General features: G+C 40.5%; 1 protein-coding gene across 2 annotated transcripts in view; it reads left to right on the top strand.

The window, feature by feature from the left end:
• dlgap1b (discs, large (Drosophila) homolog-associated protein 1b) overlaps positions 1–18,762 on the top strand; it is a 96,572-nt gene that overhangs the window by 57,053 nt on the left and 20,757 nt on the right. For both annotated transcript variants that reach the window (XM_006795070.3, XM_006795071.3), the window contains exons 5-6: positions 4,608–4,785; positions 6,758–7,013. In XM_006795070.3, coding sequence (XP_006795133.2) covers positions 4,608–4,785; positions 6,758–7,013 — 434 coding nt within the window. The remainder of the gene's footprint in view (positions 1–4,607; positions 4,786–6,757; positions 7,014–18,762) is intronic.

The following is an 18,762-nucleotide window of genomic DNA, read 5'->3' as shown; positions in this document are numbered from 1 at the left end:
AAATGGCCTTATAACCCTTTCCAGACTGTATGGGCAGCAACTATTGCTTCTGTAAGCTCATCACTGATGTCTTGCCTCCTTGACAGTGTGCTAACACACCTGAATGCCCCAGACAAGCTGCCAAAACCTGTGCTTTTATGGAGGTGCTCACACTTGCCTACAATCAGTTAAAGTGCATTTGATTAGCAACATGTGGCTGATGCTTTCCCTCGTAATTCCAATAGAAGGAGTGTTCTTGGCTTTTCACACACTGTTTCTGCATTATCACTTTAGTTTTTATGAAATAAATAATGAAAGGATGTAATTGCTGTTGCTGTTTTTTGATGGTGTCCTTTCTTTATACCACCACTCTGTATAACAACACGTGATCTGACCGTTGGAGATATCTTACGTCATACTGCACTGAAACAGTTAAAGAACCGAGGACAGTCTGATGGCGCTGCACGAGGCTGTGACTGATTAACTGTGTAATATACAGAGATGAGAAGAACACCAGTGGGTGCTCCGTCATTGTTACTGGTTTCTCTCTCACACACACACACACACACCCTTACGTAAGTGCAAGTGGCACAGCTTGGGGCCTACTAATGACTTGAATTTGGCCCCGGGAACGCCATCATCATCTGATGGAACCCAATGGAACAAACCAAACTGCAGTGCTGCACATTGGAGATAGAGAATGAGGCGGGAGCAGCTGACATCTTGTTTTCAAATGTTGCTTTTGGGAGCTGGCACAAGTCTGTTACACTCCGCAATGATTTAATAATCAGCTTTGTTGTTCCATATGTTTTCGAGCTCATTCTGCGGCCATTGTGTCCTTGACTAGCTGGGAATTGCTCCTAAGAAGTTGTGAAATTTGCTAATTCTCGTCCATTTGCAACCTCCTCCTTTATTAAAACACAAGGCATGCAGATAAAGAGTGTATATGAATGGTTGGGATTATTTCTGACACACAACAACAAGCTCAGGAGAAAATTACATCCTTTCTTGTTTCGCTCACTCACAAACTCCAAGCTTTCTTTTTGCCATAAACATTTATTTGTGGCCTAGATTTTATCATGTTTACTGTGTGTCTCTAAGACACACCCTTCCATCCCTCCAACCACCGTGTTTAGGCTCTTTATTTAGATATACTAAGAGGGGAAAGCAAGGGAAGGATGAAAGCGGAGAAGGTAAAAGCAGTTAGACTGAGAAATCTTGTCACGCGGAGAGGCAGGGGGAACTGGTTGGGGAAAAAAACATTTGAAGCAAAACACAAAAAAAGACATGATGTGAAGATGAAAAACAGAAAAGAAGAATTATGTAGAATTATGAGAAAAGAACGAGAAATGTGGAGGAAATCGGCAGACGACAGACAGATTCCTGATGTAATGTCTTCATTTATGTCACTTGTTTCATAGTGGAACAGCTTGCAATATGCTAAACTCCCCCCAATCCTTAACTGGTCCTGATTACTGGCTGGGTCTGCAATTTAAGTGGCCACAATAGACATCATTGGATCTATAATCAGCCCCACAGGGAAATCAAGAGGAGATGTGGATAGAAAAATGATGTGGGTAGATTCTTCCTTGACTTGATTCCTCTGTGAATCACCCACAGCCAAAGACACAAGGTGGCTGATATGAATGAGTCACACCAGTTTCGCTTTCTTGGTTTTAGAATATGTACCGTTTAAATAATTAAATAATCTATAATCAAGTGAACCATTGCAGTACTGTAGGCAGTGCTGCATGGGGAACTATAGGTACAGTGGAACATAGACAGGAGTACAAACTTTATATTTACTCTGTGTAACATTTTTTGAATTGTTTTGTCACATTTTCACTGGACCATGAATTACACAGACTGGTCGGAAATTTTGGGAAAGAGATCAAAATTAAAAGCCTGAAAAGTCTCTTCAGAAGCAACAGAGGTTGTGTATGTTGGTGTTGAAGGTTAAATTGCCTGACTGTAACATAGGAGATTGTTGTTTCTCTCCTGTAAACTACAGGCTATGATCTTTTAACCATTGCCAAAGTTTAGACTTTTTCTTTTCCTTAAAAATATCTAAAATTAATCAAATAACCACCATAATGCTTGATTAGGAAACTGATTGATTTGAAAGTTGGAGTTCTGATAGTAGTGGCAGTATCAGGTGTTCATGTGGAGTGCATGGGTTGTTTAATTTGATAGTTATTCGAATATCTCTGAAAAAGTCTATCATGCATCATATGGAGCAATCATTCAAATGACCTGGAAGCTTGAGGGTGCTGCACAGTATCTTTGCTGTGTACTGCGTACTGTTCAGGACAGAGATCTCAGATGTCATTTCTGGGATCTCCTGGACCCACCTGCCCAGTTTAGGGGTCACTGCTCCACGGGGACCACTATACGCATCCTATTTTGACCTAAAGATAAAGGGCATACTCAGCACAGATGTATGCCCTGCCTGCCACAATCTTGCACTCTGCTGTTACGTGTTGGATTGCCTTAGGGGCCATAGCCCCCACAACCACGATTAGTGCCTCTGTGCTGTCTTTAAGTCCAGCTTTGACCAGCCATTGGTAGGATTTCTTTATCAGCTACTTCCTCTTCCAGACAGAGATCTCTGATGTTGTGCCTGGAATCTGCCTGCTTTCTGGTCACAGCTCCTAATGCATCTGTTACCACTGGAAACACTTTGGACTTACACATCTGCTCCAGTTGGTTTTTTTCAGTCCCTGGTACTTGTCGCTGTCTGCTGGGATTAGCACATCTATCACAACTCTTGTCTTGGAAACCACCACTATGCCTGGCTAATTTAGCAGCTACTGCTTGTCTGTACCACAGGACACTAGCTCTGTTGTTCTCAACCATCTTTCGTGGCATCTCCCATCAGGACTTGGGGATTCCTAGTCCATGTGCATATTTTCCTGTACACTATCCCAGCCTCTTGGTTGGGCCTGTTAGTCTATGCTGTCCCAGCTTGGATCTTAGATCCTGCTACTATGTGTTGGATAGTCTCTTAGGTGCTTTTATACACTCTGCAACTTGGATTCTGTCAGTTTCAGTAGACTCCTGCTTCTATGGACCTGGTGCTCAAGGCTTGTGCTGTTTTTTAACCTGGCCTTTTGTAGCTATTGGAAGGATTTCTTTATGTCAGCCAGTTCCTCTATCTGTCGATGGTACATCCCAAGGATGGACTTGGTTGTCCGTGATAGTTGCTGTTTAATTGACTCTGTCTATGAGTTCTCTGTTTGGTTCTGAGATCACCCATTACCACTATATGTTACTCCCAGGCATGATATAGCTGTGTTGAGTTTGTTTTCTCAATCAAATTCATTTAGCTTTAATAATACTTAAGATATAATAAAACATGACATTTGGCTCAAAACATTATTTGGTGATTCAGATACACCAGATTTCTCTTTTCCTGTCATCTGGTGGAAAAAATGATTTTCCTTAAAAAAACTATTAGAAAACATTGATGGAAGACCTCAAAATGATCAATTGTGTTGATCAAACAAAGCAGCAGCATGACTAACTCATGAATTTTTCTGTGACTGTGGAGTAGCTTCTAGTATATTATTCTCAATATTAAAGAGCCAGGAGGACAGTCGGGCTAAATGGAGACATGTTTTAAAATTAATAACTGTCCGTTCGGCACACTTATTCTTATCTCAGTAGTTTATCTGTTCTTCCACTTCACCTCGCCTTTCCAATCTTCCATCCAAGAATGAGTAATCTAGTTTGCTTTGCTGTGGTAACCGCGCTCTATTTTAAGGCAGAAATGCATAATTAAAGCTGACCTGACATGAAGGCAGAGACTAAGAGTTGTATAAGCAAAGTATCTATATGCGGATGCTCTTATATGTGTGTGGAATAAGAGAGGCTACAAAAAGATGTGGCTCTCACCGTTAATTTGAGAATTTATATATAATCTGTGATGTATTCTTTCCTCACTTGGTTTAGTAGACCGCCATGTTCCTCAAGAATGAAGTGAGTCTGCTTTTTAGGTTTTATTTGCTGTGATTAATTCGTTGTTTAACTTGCATCCAATTGCTATTTAACCTAAACAGCAAGCACCCTTTTTTGCGGGTACGCAAATGCACACGTGCACATAGATGTGAAACATGCTAAGCAATCAGGCTGAAAGCAGGTGACAATTAATGAGACATCTATTCATACCTTTCATACAGGATGTGTATCAAATATATTTCTGTGTTTTTATGTCACAGTCTCTAAATTAAGTATACCTCACAGGCATACAGAAACAGACGTTCATATCTCTATATACAAGAGTTCTCATGATTAAGCGTTTTAGAAAGTGCTTACAAGGAGCTTCAAGGACAAACTATCTAAGCTACTGTGAGCGGTTCTCAATAGAACTACGCTGTTTGATTAGATAATGGTGTGTCCTGAAGCAGTTGTGGATTGATCCTTATCTTTCGGTTCACACACTTCCAAGTACTTGAAATTGCCTTCTCTTGCATTCTTTTCATCGCCCCCTCTTTACCTCTGCTCTTTTTCTGCCTTTATCATCCTTAGTTTTTCACCTTTTTACTAATCTCTTGCTTTTCCTGTTTTGACTTTTTTTTTGTTTGTTTTTTACCCCTTCCTTTTTTCTTTCTTTCCCTCCCTTATGGCAGGATTTCCACAGAGCACTCACCCAAACTGCAGATCCGGAGTCACAGCTATCTGCGGGCGGTGAGTGAGGTTTCCATCAATAGGAGTCTGGACAGCTTGGACCCAGCAGGGCTGCTGGCTTCGCCTAAATTCCGCTCCCGAAACGAGAGCTACATGAGAGCAATGAGCACCATCAGCCAGGTTGGTGGCACTCTGGCTCCCATGCCTGTTTTTTGTTCGCCTCTACGGCCCTCGTACCTCTACTGTTACATCCAATAAGGCTGTGCAGTGGGAGGAAATCCCATCGGTAGCCATTCTAAGACCTAAATTAGCAATCAGGTCACCATCCGGCAAATTATGAAAAAAATATAAAAAAACCCCCAATCTTCTAATTAGTGTGTACGTGTGCATGCTGTTTTCTGGAGTTCAGATGATACTGATATTTTCAGATTGGCTAATTAAACAGGAGGGGATGCAGACCTCCCTCAGTTCCCTCTTTTGCCATAATACGCTCTTTCTGCATCAGCATATTTTGCGAACCAAAATGACAAGCTTAAGCTGTTCTACTCGTTTAACATGCAGCAATGTGATTTTTATGAATAATTCAAAGTCGGATAGATTCCAAATAATAACGGGCATTTGAGGTGATGTGACAGTTATTGAACATACTGAAGAACTGGCCAGGAAACAAGACACACACTAGCCTGGTGGAGGTCTGTTAATGTATTGCCAGCTGCAAAATAAGATGTTAGTCATTTGGGATTTTGAGCAGTGCTTGATACATTGCATTATTTGTAATGACAGGGGAACTTAGTTTACCTTTTTGCCTGGGGTAATGGGAATATGTACTCCCCTCTAAAGCCCAGGGGCAACAGTTTGCCTCACCATCTGAATGATGGACCCCTGAGACATCCCTTCAAGTCCTGGCATGGAGCAGGCCAAGAAGAGAATGTCACACTGGACCTGGCATCAACAAAAAGAATAAAGGTGCTGCTTAGGTTCTCTATTTCACTGTTTGCATCTAGTGTCAGCTGGTGTCAATAGACTGAATCAAGGTCCACAAACCTTCCTGATTCCCAACTCTACAAATGTGCACTTACACCTCTGACTCTACACTCTGCTTACCAAGTCCTGCTTCTTTCATTTGTGTCACTCCCTGTGAAGATATCCTGGGAACTATCCTATTATCTGCCCTCACATAACCCAGTCTGTCCCACACACCCATCTTGCAAGTCTGTCGCAAGTTTTCTGAGTTGTGTTTGCTTTAGAGCCTGTTTTGAAGCTGCACTAGCTAATGATGTAGGTGTAATTAGATGTCCTTGAGTCACATTTCAAATCCCAGTAGTCTTAGCTTTGACACTTCCCATTCTCACCTTTAATAACGCGTAGTATTTCACTGTGTTGTATGGCCCTTTGAAGTTTTATCCTACAGGGATTCTTCCCCCTCTGCACCCCTTGGATAGTCTTTTATTTTTCTCCAATGTATTTCTATTTTAAGTGGGCTATATGGAAATTCCTATAAATGGCTTAAAGCTTCATAAGACGGCGTGGAGGTAAAAGCAGTGACAAAAATGAATTGCTGTACTCTGCACTGACATGGAAATTCTGTGATTTGATGTGCTAAAAAAAAAGCTTGAATAGTGTATGATGCATTACCAAAAGGCACAGAGTTGTAGAACATAATTCACTGCAAGCAAATATTTCGATGGCTGGATTTCAGTCAAAAGATTTGAAAAATGTTTTGTTAAAAGTACTTTTGCGGTTTTTATTATTTCTCCTTGGCAAAGATGCATTTATACAAAACAAAAATATATTTTTTTCTCTTTTTTTTGACCAAATGTGGTGAATCTGCCTGCCATAAATTATGGGTAACGCTGAAACCCCAATGTTATGTTGCAGCACCGAATTTGCACTTTAACTGTGTTTGTATATAAAACTCCTGCCTGGTGAAGCTTTGAGCAGTAGAGTAGTACAGTAACAGCAATTCTTGCAGCACTAAAAGATGTTTCTCTGGCTTTTGCTACTTTAATATATTGTCCATTCACCTTTCTCATACACTGTGCTGGTATACACCTGTGCATTGTTATTTTTCAAGGTGTTCTCTTTTTCCTCTGTGTGGATGTTTGTGTGCACATACTGTATGTATGTCTGTCTGTTTTTCCCTCCTCCACAGGTGAGCGAGGTGGAGGTGAATGGGCAGATCGAGGCGGTGTGTGAGTCAGTGTTCAGTGAGATGGAGTCACAAGCAGTGGATGCCCTAGACCTGCCCATGCCTGGGTGTTTCCGTATGCGGAGCCACAGCTACGTGCGTGCCATCGAGAAAGGCTGCTCACAGGAAGAGGAAGAGGGGAGCGTAACAGCGGGAAGCAGGAGGACCAACTCACCCCCACGCACCACCACCACTGTTAGAACCATCCAGAGCAGCACAGGTGGGTGGGAACATGTGCTTAAAGCATGCATACTCATGTGCTCATGACTGAGTGAACATACATAACCTATTATAAATTCATATGAGCTTAGAAAGTATATTTTATGGATGCACTCTGATTTCTGAATGAATATCTTAATACTGCACTTTACTTGCTTACTTCGCTGGAAAGTTTGCAATACACATGATTGATGGTCATCAAGTCAAATCTTCTCCTTTCTTTCCCTCTTCTGAAGAAACCCAGTCTTGGTTATTTCCATAAAAAAGAGCTGACTTGGTTAGCCAGCTGCAGACTAGTTTCACTTTGCAAACACAGACCCAGACCCTCTATATTATTATCCATCTGACCCAGTTTTCTTCTCTGATACAATAAGATGAATGCCGGACTGTTTTTTTTTTCTCGCATAAGAGCTTATTTGAGCTGTAAAGCTCACTGACTGCTGGATCTTATTTTAGCCCTCTTGTGTGCCTCATGGTCTGGAGTGCTTAGTTTTCCAGCATTACTGCATGCAGTATTGATGCTGAGTGGTGCTGGCATCCAGCACTGGGTGCTTCTATGCTTCCCGCTGCAAATCCAAACGTCATTCCCTTACACGGTGCACGTTGAGTCACCATAGCCTGACGCACATTGGTGTTCGCTTCCATTATTATTTAATTATGCCAATTAAAAGACAGCATTTCCCCAAACCAGGTTGACAAAGGTTACAGCCAGCTAATTAAACACATTAACTGCAAATTGGAAGAATTGCAAAACTGGTTCAGTGAATTAAAAGGGCTTACTACTGACTCTGAGCAAACATTTATTTAAGGCTCTTTAAAAACTGCTCCAACTGACGTCTTTGCAGACTATCATTTCCTGCTCCAGTTAGTGAAATTAGACAAAATATGAATTTGCACCCCACTGTTTCTATGATTATATATCAAAGAAGAGGCCAAGTTAGGAATGCAATTAAAGGCAATGGAGGATTCATTTGATTGTTCTGTTGTTTGGTAGTACTTATTGATCTATAAAACGGAGAGAGTGATAAGAGGAAGACATTCAAAGCTCCCTCCTCGGAGGAAGGAAGAGATAATGAAGATCATCTATCAGGTGAAGTGTTGTAGGGACTAAAATGGGGTTTTCATCCTAGACAGCTGCTACACGTGGTACAGGAAGTCTCTATTTCTCTGGCTGTCTCGCACACGCCTTGCAGGGCTCGCTCTTGATCTGTAACACAAAGGCAACACCTTTAAACATTTGTCAGGTGACTAAGCAGAGATTTCTTTGCTGTAGCACATATTTTAGAAGCGGTTGCCTCATAGCTGTTGGCATTTTAATGAACATCCTTGTGATGCCTTAGTTGGACAGATGATGGACAGATATTTATTTTTTGGAATTTCAAAGATGAGATAATAGCCCGGTGTATGGTACTGATGAGGCAACATAACACAACTCCTTCCAGTTGACGGCAATATTCTGTCTTGGGTTTGTGTCGTACTTTGTCGACTTCTTGTTACCCTTGACCCTTATTTCCCACCGACCTCCTGGTATCTCAAAATCAGTTGCAACCAAGATTTAAGCACGCAACATGGGACATTAGGACAGTGATATATTACAAGGTGATGTGGAAAGCATTTAACTGTAATTGGTACTAAAGGTAGGGGATTGCTTCAGATTACTGTCATAACTATACTACTGTACACTTCGTCACATCAGATTTTCATCACAAATTCATCAGTCACTGTGATTAATTATCTCAACCTCTCCTTTGTCTCCCACTGGGGCGAGACCGCGATTAAGAGTAAAAGAAGAGATGGAGACTGGAGAGAGGAGGGAAAAGTCTCTATGTGTCTGCATTTTGAATGGATGACTTTTTTAATGTGATCATCTGGTTAAAGTTAGGTAGGAGTTGTTCTCCTAATGCAGTGTGTAAAGTACAGGGATGGCAGATGGTTTCGAACCACTGAAACAACACCCCCCACATCTTAACACTCCTTAAACCTGATAATCAGATTTTACAGAGGCTATGAAGATTTCTGTTTTTCTTCCCAACTATTGAAGGATATTATCAATTTCTTTCTAACTGCTGTTTTTGGAAATGAACTGGAAATCTCAACATTTTAGTCATTTCAGTAAATTACTGGCAAATAAGCATGGGGGGGGGGGGGGGGGGGGGATATGGTGCTGTTTGGGATTAGAAACAATCAAAAGGCTAGAATGTGTTTCAGCCGTCAAAGGCAGCATGTGCGGTAGCTGTAAACCTTGCCTCCTGTCCATATTAATGTAGGTAACGTGTGCACATAATGGGGATTTGCTGTAAAATTATTGTAGGCTAGCATTTTACAGCACTCAGTACTCAAAGTACCCTTTACCCACGGGAAAATACAGCAAACAATATGCATTTTATAATTTCATATTCATAACAGACATTTGACATTTGCAGTCTCTCTCTCTCTCTCTCAGCTCTCACATAGTAGGCTATAAAGAACATATAACTGTCGGCACGGTGACGTCCTCCTAAGCAAACATTCACAGCTTTTACAGTTTAGTTTATTTCTGTTGTTTCGCGATGTGAACGCTCACACGAGCAAACACACGCACATTAATACATTTCACAGGAAATCGTCTGGGAGCCCAAAGCGAGAAATGAAGACGTTGTTGTGGTGAATATTGCATGATGTTTCTGAAAGCTGGTTCAAGCACCGGTTCCAGAAAAACAGCCCGCACTTATGGTTTTCAGCTCCCACTTGTCCCCACGGCAAAAAGCCAAAATATCACACACACACGCACAGACACACAGCAGGCAAGAGACCTATCAGCTTCCGCTCATGCTTGTCTCCGGTTTGCCCACTGCACTGCTCCAGCCCATTATTATTGATGATCTTTTTAATCCCGAGGAAGGAGACCGAAGTAAAGGGTCGTCCTTTGATCTCTTCTCTTTGAATGTGAAGTAGCTGTGGCTGCTGTTGCCTGCGTCCGTGCCCGCTTAAACTGGCACATACACGCACACACGTTAACCTGCAAACTCACTAATGCAGACATGCTGCTATTGCCTCGAACAGACACGTTGGCCAAGACATCAGGTCCTTTGGATCGGTTTAACAAAATCTGGAGCAGATCCTCTTTCTAAAGCTTCGGAAAATCCATAGCAATCGGTTAATGTGAGGATTTTACTGCCTTTAAGCCCTGCTCCTTCAACCCCACGTCATCTCCAGTTAACATATTCATCACCTCCTCACCCCTGCTTTGTCTTGTCCTCCCTTGCCTTCTTGCTCAACAGCTAGAGCCGCTTCCTTTATACGAGCGAAGCTAGGTGTGTGGGTAAATCAACCTGTTGTGGCACTTCTTCAGGAAGAATAAATGACCTTGTATTAGAAACCGTATACATGCATATCTTAAGTCTGGGAATTTTGCCATAGCTTCTTATGGTTTCTCTTTCTTTCCCCCTTGTTTCCCATGCTTGCTGACCTACTGTCATTTATCCAACCTCACATTTCCCAGCGTCTATTCAGAGGTGCCAAAGGATTTGGTTTAAAAAAAAGAAAAGAAAAAGGTATTCACGCCCTAGCTTCATGTAATCAGTTATAGGACAATATTTGATTTAATGGCTGTGAATTTTTTACAGCCCCTACCAGAGGCATTGTGCTGAATAAAGCATTCCTTAAGTAAGCATTTAAGGCATGCATGTGTTCCATATTGCCAATGGTCTTGCAAACACTGAAGGGAAAACAACCTCTTCGTTTAGTTCTCTTATGCAGCTTCTAGCATACTTTTTCTATCTGCTTCCACTGCACAAGAGCAATTAAAAAAAATTAATACTAATAAAATACTTGTCATATATAACTGTACTTTAGATTGGCCGCTTTTGTTAAAAAATGTTTTAGTGTAAGTAAAAGACAAAAGAATAATTAAACATGCAAATTAATATAAAGGTTTAGTTGCTCAGAAAGAGAACGGCCGAGTTGCTTTATGTGCTGCATTTAAAAAAAATGCAGCACATAAACTGAGAAAGGATTAAGAATTTTCTCATTTGATTAGGTTTGTTCTTAATTACTTCTCTACCACTTTCTAAAGACCTTTGCACACCAAATGTGGTCTTGCTGGGAGTAAGTGTAGGCTAACTTCTCGAAACCGGATCAAATATCTAATACATTCTGCTAAGAAAACCTGTGTAAATTTGGTATTTGCACTAAAAGTCAATAGGGGATCTCATGAAAAGCACAGTATAAATCACAGGGAATCTTATTTCCTGTAAGAAAAGATTTAATGCTTGAGGAAATATGCTTATTGGCTTTATTTAAATAAAAAAAAATCTTGTTAATAAGCATAACTTAATTAAAAACGTAATTTTTGCATCAGTAGTAAATATTTGTAATTTTCAAATATCTAATACCAATGGGTATGAGGGATTTCTGGGAGATTAGAATATAATAACATCTGCGCTCTTACTGTAGTGGCAGTTAATCACAGTAGGAGTTAGTGGAAAGGTGTCACCAGAGGCGATGACAGAAACCTTGTTGGTTTTGGTATTTCCTATTAGTTACAGAAAGCAGCATTTTCCCACATTTGGTTTTCTGTGTTTAAAAACACTCAACATACTGGTCTGAGTGTGGAACACTAAACTTACTGCGATGTTTTCAGGCTTTACTCTGTCTAGCCCTGCATGTGTATTCCAAACTCTGCCTTACAGTAGAGAACTGCAGGCTGAGATAAATCCTGTACAACACTGCCCCCAGGGGCTCAGTGAAGCACAGCACCACACCTCTGCTCTTTCTTCCTTCAGAAGCTCCGTGAGTGGGCGGATGAAAAACTACAAGACAGCTTGACCCAATTAAAAACAATCACTGGCTTTTTTCCAGGAGCTCTGTTCTGAGAGAGCTTGTGCGAATAAATATCTCTAGATGTGCTAAATATATATGGCTGGGATACAGACCGCTGAAGTCTGGCCGAATCAAGATCAAGCCAAGCATTGGGCCAGATTTCCCCTCACACCTCCACCAGCCCACGCAAATATCCCAGAGCAAGGCAGAATTTTGTGTGTCATATGTCAGGGTGACTCATATGTTATAAAAGGGAAGAAAAATGCCACTTTGGGCTCTCTCTGTGTGTCCTCCTATGTTTTGTTTTTTTTTCTCTCAAGGTGCGTTTAAGGAGGAGTACAGGTGAAAGGCCTTTGTGGCAGCATTAAGTTTGACAGATCCATCAGTCGCATGAACAATGACCACAGAGTAGGTTTTCTCAGCTTCAGGCTGTGGTAGTCAGTTACTGTGGATTTGGCCATCTGCTTGCCGGTTGTGTCCGTTGATGAGTGATGAGATCAGAGCAAGGTCAGGACTGAAAATGTAGGGCAAGCACTTATTTTTTTATTGTGTCGTTGCCATGTATTCTGACTGGTGGCCAATTCTGCAAGTTCATTTTCAATATAAAATGAAAGGGATTAGATATAGACAGATGTTGGGGAGAAAAAAAGATTGTATTTTATATAATCTGCATACAAGAAGATCAAAACTTCAACAATCCCACAACCCCCATAGGAACTGTGTGCAATAACAAAGGCTAACCCTCCAATAAAATTGCTGCCACTTGGGTTTAGAAACAGCTTAGTGCAAAGGGACACTTTTTTATTATTAAACCACAAGGTGGCAGTCATCACACTGAGTTTATGAATCACATCCTCTGTTTGGCTATTTTTGTGCTTTCAAGTTTTCACATTAAAGGAACTCCAGTTGTATATGTAGGGATGTCAGTGGTGTTGCTTTCAAATTTGGTTGTCAAAAGAAGTAAAGTTCTCAAATTTTGGCACACCATCTCACATGAGGATAGCTAGAATGGGAAGACTTCTAACTGGCTTGCAGTAGGAGCATGACTATATTGTCTGGCTATTGTACATATTCTAAGTATTTCCACATTTTAAGGGATCTCCTGTGGTTTAGGGATTAAATCTCCAAACATATGACTATTTTAAAAAGAAGGAAAAAAGGGAAGTGTAAGTGGATAAAAGATAAGTGTTTTAAAAAATACAATAGTTGTTTTATATATATATGTACAGTACTGTGGAAAAGTCTTGAGCCATCCCTAAATTCTTTTTGTTTTGCTTCCAAGGTGATGATTTATTTATTTATTTATTTGTAATCGTTTTCTCAAGCGCAGCGCTCCAGGCTTTCTGAAGGCCTTTCAATGTTTTTATTTGGACATGGGCTGATTTTTCACTCATTTTGGTTTATTCCTCGTACCTGACCATTTTCAGAGGAATGCTTTATGTGTGTTTGTATGCTATGCCCTTAACACTGAACTATGAACCATTTAAGCATAAAATAGGCAACTAATTCAAGGGCTGAATCGGTGCTGTGTGTGCACATAACAGACAACCCATTTTAAACTGTATATTTAGGACGTTTGTTACTAGTAGCCCGTCACAGTAACACAGTTTGACAGATTTAAAATAGTTTGGGGTTTTTTTTGCTTTTTTAAGGGGTAGGGTGAGCTATTAGTCAGACGCGTGGCATATCTTGGCATGGTGTGCAGTGCGTTCTTAGAAATTTTGAGGGAAGTGGAGAACAAAAGAAGAATAGGCAGGTCTAAAAACGAATTAGAAACCCAGTGGTGGGGGCAGGATGCATCAAAAATGTGACACAGGACCTGACAGATGCATCTGGCCCTTCAGTTTATGCAGCTACTGTCTCAAAAGCGTCTGATTGGCAATGGCTTAATTTTTCAGCATGGCAGTGATCCAAACACAGTGCCAAGGCAGTAAAAGCATAACTGAATAGAAAAACAGACAATGGGACGCTATCAGTCACAGGGACATCAACATTACTGAAGTAGTGTGGGGTTTGAATGTCCTTCAAGAACTATTCCTGAAAACTACTTAAAGAGATGAGAAGAAAGCTTGCCTAAGAGAGTTCAGGCTGTGTTGAAGAACAAAAGTGGTCACACCAAACATTGACTTTAAAGCAAATTGGAATTGTAAAAACTCTTTTTTGCCTCATGCTGTATTTTCTTTAAGTTAGTCAAACTATATCCAGTTTTCCTAGCAAAATATAAAAAGATGAGCGGCTCGATACTTTACGCGCAGTTGTCGTACAGATAAGTTATGCGACATATGTCGCATATGTAAGTTAAAAATGAAGCAATAGTGGTGCCAATTTAGGATTTAAAAAGCGATACGTATTTGAATATCTGATTAAATCCCTGAGCAACAGGGGCATTTATGAAGAGAGAGGGGGGATTTTTTATTAGCGTACAGTTTTCACTGAGACCGTACGCGGGACTGTCCCACCCTTGAATGACTTATTAAGTTTGCTTGCACGGGGCGGAGGGGGCGAAATCAAGGCGCGTCTACATCCTGACAGAAGATCCAATATCGTCAGAGTGAAAGAGGAAAACCGGGAGAGAAGATTCATCTCAGCACAGTTCTGCCGATTGACCCTTCACATGCCGTTACTTCAGTGTTTGTACAGCGCGCTGGTGGCCATGTGTGACTACTGGATACACCTTTGTGAGTACAAACTGTTGTTGTGTTTGTCTGCCGTTTGCGAGCGAGGTGAGACCGAAGGCGAGCTGCGGCAAGAAGCGGGGAAGATGAGCGATGGCACCTTCAAAATAAAAGCATGTGCAGCGACATGTGAACCCGTAACGCGCTGAAATTGTGTTAAACTATTTGAATAATTCGGATAAAGATATTTAAAGGGTCGAAGTGGTGTCCACAGTAGAAATAATGTACGTAAAACCTACCTGTCAAATACAGGAAGTTGTACTTTTTAATTTTAAAGTGCGTCAGTGGCATTTTACTGTGAAGGTCCAGAGCGGAAATTTTATTGTGACACTGAGATCATCCGTGCCCATCCCGTTCTTTCTGCTTATTCATGCTTCTAAAGAAATTACTTAAAAAAAACTAAAAACAATAAAATATAACGATGACCAAAGTGCTTCATTTAATGTTAATGGAGAATAAAATTAAGCGATGCAATTTTAAAAATAATTTTAAGAAAGTACATTCTTACCTTCCGTGGTATTTTTAAACCTTATAAAATCAACTGAAATCTAAAAGTTTTAACAGTTTCTGCTGAGTCATCTGTGTAAAATGCTGTTAAATTAACTTTCAGGCCCTCTGCAGCTACTTTCCCTCCAAACTGAACTCCATTTGAACATCTCCCCTGTGAGATTAGCCACGAGTTACATGCCTTCAGCCTCCGCTCATAAAAGCCCAGAAATGTTGATCGTGTTCCAGCTCCTGGTTTATTTTGGTATATGTCTGATTGGGCTTGGTGGGGGGCTGGGAACAGGTGTGGCCTGAATGGCGCAGAGTAAGCCCTGGCACAGCATCACAATACAGTCATCTGCAAGGTCTAGTTATTTAGGTCAGACCAGGGGCTATTCTACGTTCACATTTTTAGGGGGGGCTCAACTCCCGATCTTAATGAGATGCATGCGGTGCTTTGTAGTTAATATTAATGGAATATGCTGTTTGCAAATGTAATCAGCCCTTTTCACATTTGCAAACCTCAATTCAATTGGATACACATTAAAATGTATCTCTCAAAGGCAACCTAATTAGTTATATGACCTATTGTAGTGTATTTCAGGAAATCAGAGTGAAAATCAGAAATTTCAATATAATGCACTGGTTTTAGGGTGGAGCCTTTAGCTATAAAACTCAAGGCAAAGTCCCAGTCGTTAAAGAAGTTTAATAACTGTTTGTTGTAGAAACATGCACAACATTATATCTCGACCACATAGAGGCAGTTCACCAAATCATCAAGCACTTAAAGTAGCATTATTCAGTACAGACATAGGAAAATCAACCTGCCACTCCACAGACATGTACACGAAGCAAACTGGTAATAGAGTTGTTTTATATTAAAGTTCATGAATTCATACAAAGCCTCCCTTTATTATGCAGTCTCAGCACAGAGTGTCATGTACCCCTATTTCACAAGTGGAGAATAGATTTGTAGTCCATCACATCAGTGTAGTGGCATTCAACTTGTTGTCACCTGGATCTGGAGCTGTGCTGTAAATAAACACAGAAGCCTAATTCTACCAGAACAGGAATAAACATTTTTAACACCAGCTCCTGGGCTAGGACACCGCAATGTCACTGCATCATCACAACAGCTTGAACTTTGGCTATATTTCAGTTAAAGCGCGTTTTGAATCTGCATCACTGATTTGTGGCATGAGATTATCTCTGCATCCTTTTTCTGGCGCAGCAACGAAAGTTATTATTAGGCTATTAATGACAAACCTGCATCAGAAGCAGCAAAACCTCTGTGTGAGCACACTGTAATATCATGATATCAACAACACTGGACATAAAGTCTGTTTGCACTCTAGCCTGTACAGTTTTTAATAGACATGTTAGGAAAATATAACAAATGAAGATAATTCCAGAAAATAACACTAAAATACACTGTTATTACTTTTAATAATATAGTTATTTTTAGGGGTGCTCAGGAGTTCATGACAGACTTCTGTGCGTGCAAGTGAGCATCCAGAGGGCATAGGAGAACCATGCTGAGCCCCACAGTGAGGAATATCACTGGTGCTACTTACCAGTCCAAGGCCTCGGAGGATAGATGGAGGGCTGCTAAGTCCCCACTGCTTGACAGATGAGCAGTCTGTGGCCCCATGTTTCTTTCCAACCATCTGTGTTTAAGTGAGTCATGCACAGGGTTGCCAGCTATGCTGCCTGCCTGCTCACCTACCATCTTTCGCCGTTCTATTTTCAGATGAGGCTCAGTGTCCCTCCTGAGCACAACATGCTCTGGACACATGCACATGTACATTACACACATGGCTCCAGTGATCCAACTAGGCCATGGTCATGTGAGATTATGTTGCTATCATGTAAGTGAAAGAGCTGAATATAAGCTAATGAGAATTCTCCTGCTGACATATTATAATCCATAAAGGCCTTCATCACAGGAACACCAGATTATCAGGTCATAAATAACTCAAGAGTTAGTAAAGGCTAATATTGATTTATATATTAAGCTTGGATGTTATTCTGCCACTTTAGTTTTAATCAACACCTCTGCTACACTCTTCTTGATTTTATTTCTTATCTCAAATATTGCTTTTTTCCCTCATTCTGTACAGTTTGTGCAAACTTTATCCAAAGGGATCATTTCTATCCATCAGTTTTATTCAGTCAATTGTTCCAAGTCATCAGCAGTAACTCAAAATTTGCCCAGAAAATTATTTTCTCTTGGGAAAAGTTTCACCACTATAAGTTTTTAAATGGCAGTTCTTCAAATGTTTTGCCATTTAAACTGATGCAGTGTGATACAAGTTTATTGTTCCCATAAAGTAAGTGAACTTGAAACAGCAGAGTTACAGGATAATGTTTCTCTACCACATTTTCTTGTTTTTATCAGCTCCTCTACAGCTCACTGTAATACCATGTGTTTTATGCTGGATATCTCTTGGAGAATAGGCACAATACTTTATTGCTTCAAGCTGTATGTTCAAAGCTGCTGCTGCAGATTTGTTGGTTGCACATCCATGATGGGAATCTCCCATTAAAGATTAAGATGAGCTTCGAGGTTTGACGTGTTGTGTGTTTAGAGATGCTCTTCTGCATTCCTTGGTTGTTTGAGTTATTGTTACCTTCCTATCAGCTTGAAGCAGTCTGTCCATTCTCCTCTGACATAAACAAGACCACTCTGTAAATCGGCTGGCACCAGCAACCATGCCACAATCTAAATCCCTTAAATTACCTTTCTGTCCCATTCTGACACTCAGTTTGAACTTAAGCAGTTTTTGTTGAGCATGTCTACAAGCCTGAGTTGCTGCTCTGTGATTAGCTGATTAGAAATTTTTGTTAATGAACAGTTGAACAGATGTACCTAACAAAGTGACCAGTGAGTCTCTTGTTCTATTTGATGAGTTTGGGAGAGTTAGGAGTGGTTTAGTGTATTGGATGCAAAGCTGCCTCAGGTGTTTTGGGGGGTGTGCATCTGTGTGACTAACAGATTCAGTCACGCTTTCTTTTTTTCTCTCTATCTCCTTTTTTACCTTTCAATTCAGTCCTCAGAGAAGCTATTATTAGTCCGCACTGAGTTTGGGTTAGAGACTTAATAAGGGGTTGCATGATGAATGTGTACACTCAAGGAAAATTAAAAAGTAGAAGCTATGACCTCACTAAATATTTACTGAGTCATTCACCTGCAGCATTTGTTTAGTAGAGCAACTGACATGTCTTTGGATGCGATGTGCCAGAATTAACCTTCACTTTTAGGTGTTCTTGCTGAGGTTTTCTTAACTCGCTTTCAACTTTTCCCCTTTCATCAGCCTGCTGATTCCTCTGCACTGTGGTTAAAGTTAATTCTGGTAATCCACTCGAAGAGCTGAAATGAGATTAAAGAACAAAGATAAAGAGGTCAGGTGAAAATGTTGTTAATTAAAACAGCTAAGCACTAAGCCATGAAGCTCTATCGGAGCTCTGCAGAGCTGCATGTTTTCACCCATGTTTTATCATTTAAAAAAATCTCCAATTATTTGGAAGAAGTTGAAAATGCTGTACAAGATTATTTTTACTCTGGTATCTGCTATTTACAACTCTTTGGGTTACAGAAGATGTTTATACCTCTCTGATTTATGATGCAGTATTTAATAATGAATGTGTATTAGATAGTGAAGCAGGCTTTTTTGGTGCCTTTTTGAACATCAGCATTCAAAAATATTTTTTTCTTATTACTCACATTATTCCAGTTTCAAATAAACAGGAAAAAAACTGCAACTCATCTTCTGTATCTTTGAACTGGAA

Source organism: Neolamprologus brichardi, chromosome 9, assembly GCF_056152115.1.
Source record: "Neolamprologus brichardi isolate AB-2024 chromosome 9, ASM5615211v1, whole genome shotgun sequence".
Lineage (NCBI taxonomy): Eukaryota > Metazoa > Chordata > Actinopteri > Cichliformes > Cichlidae > Neolamprologus > Neolamprologus brichardi.
This window is presented reverse-complemented; position numbering and strand designations above follow the sequence as displayed.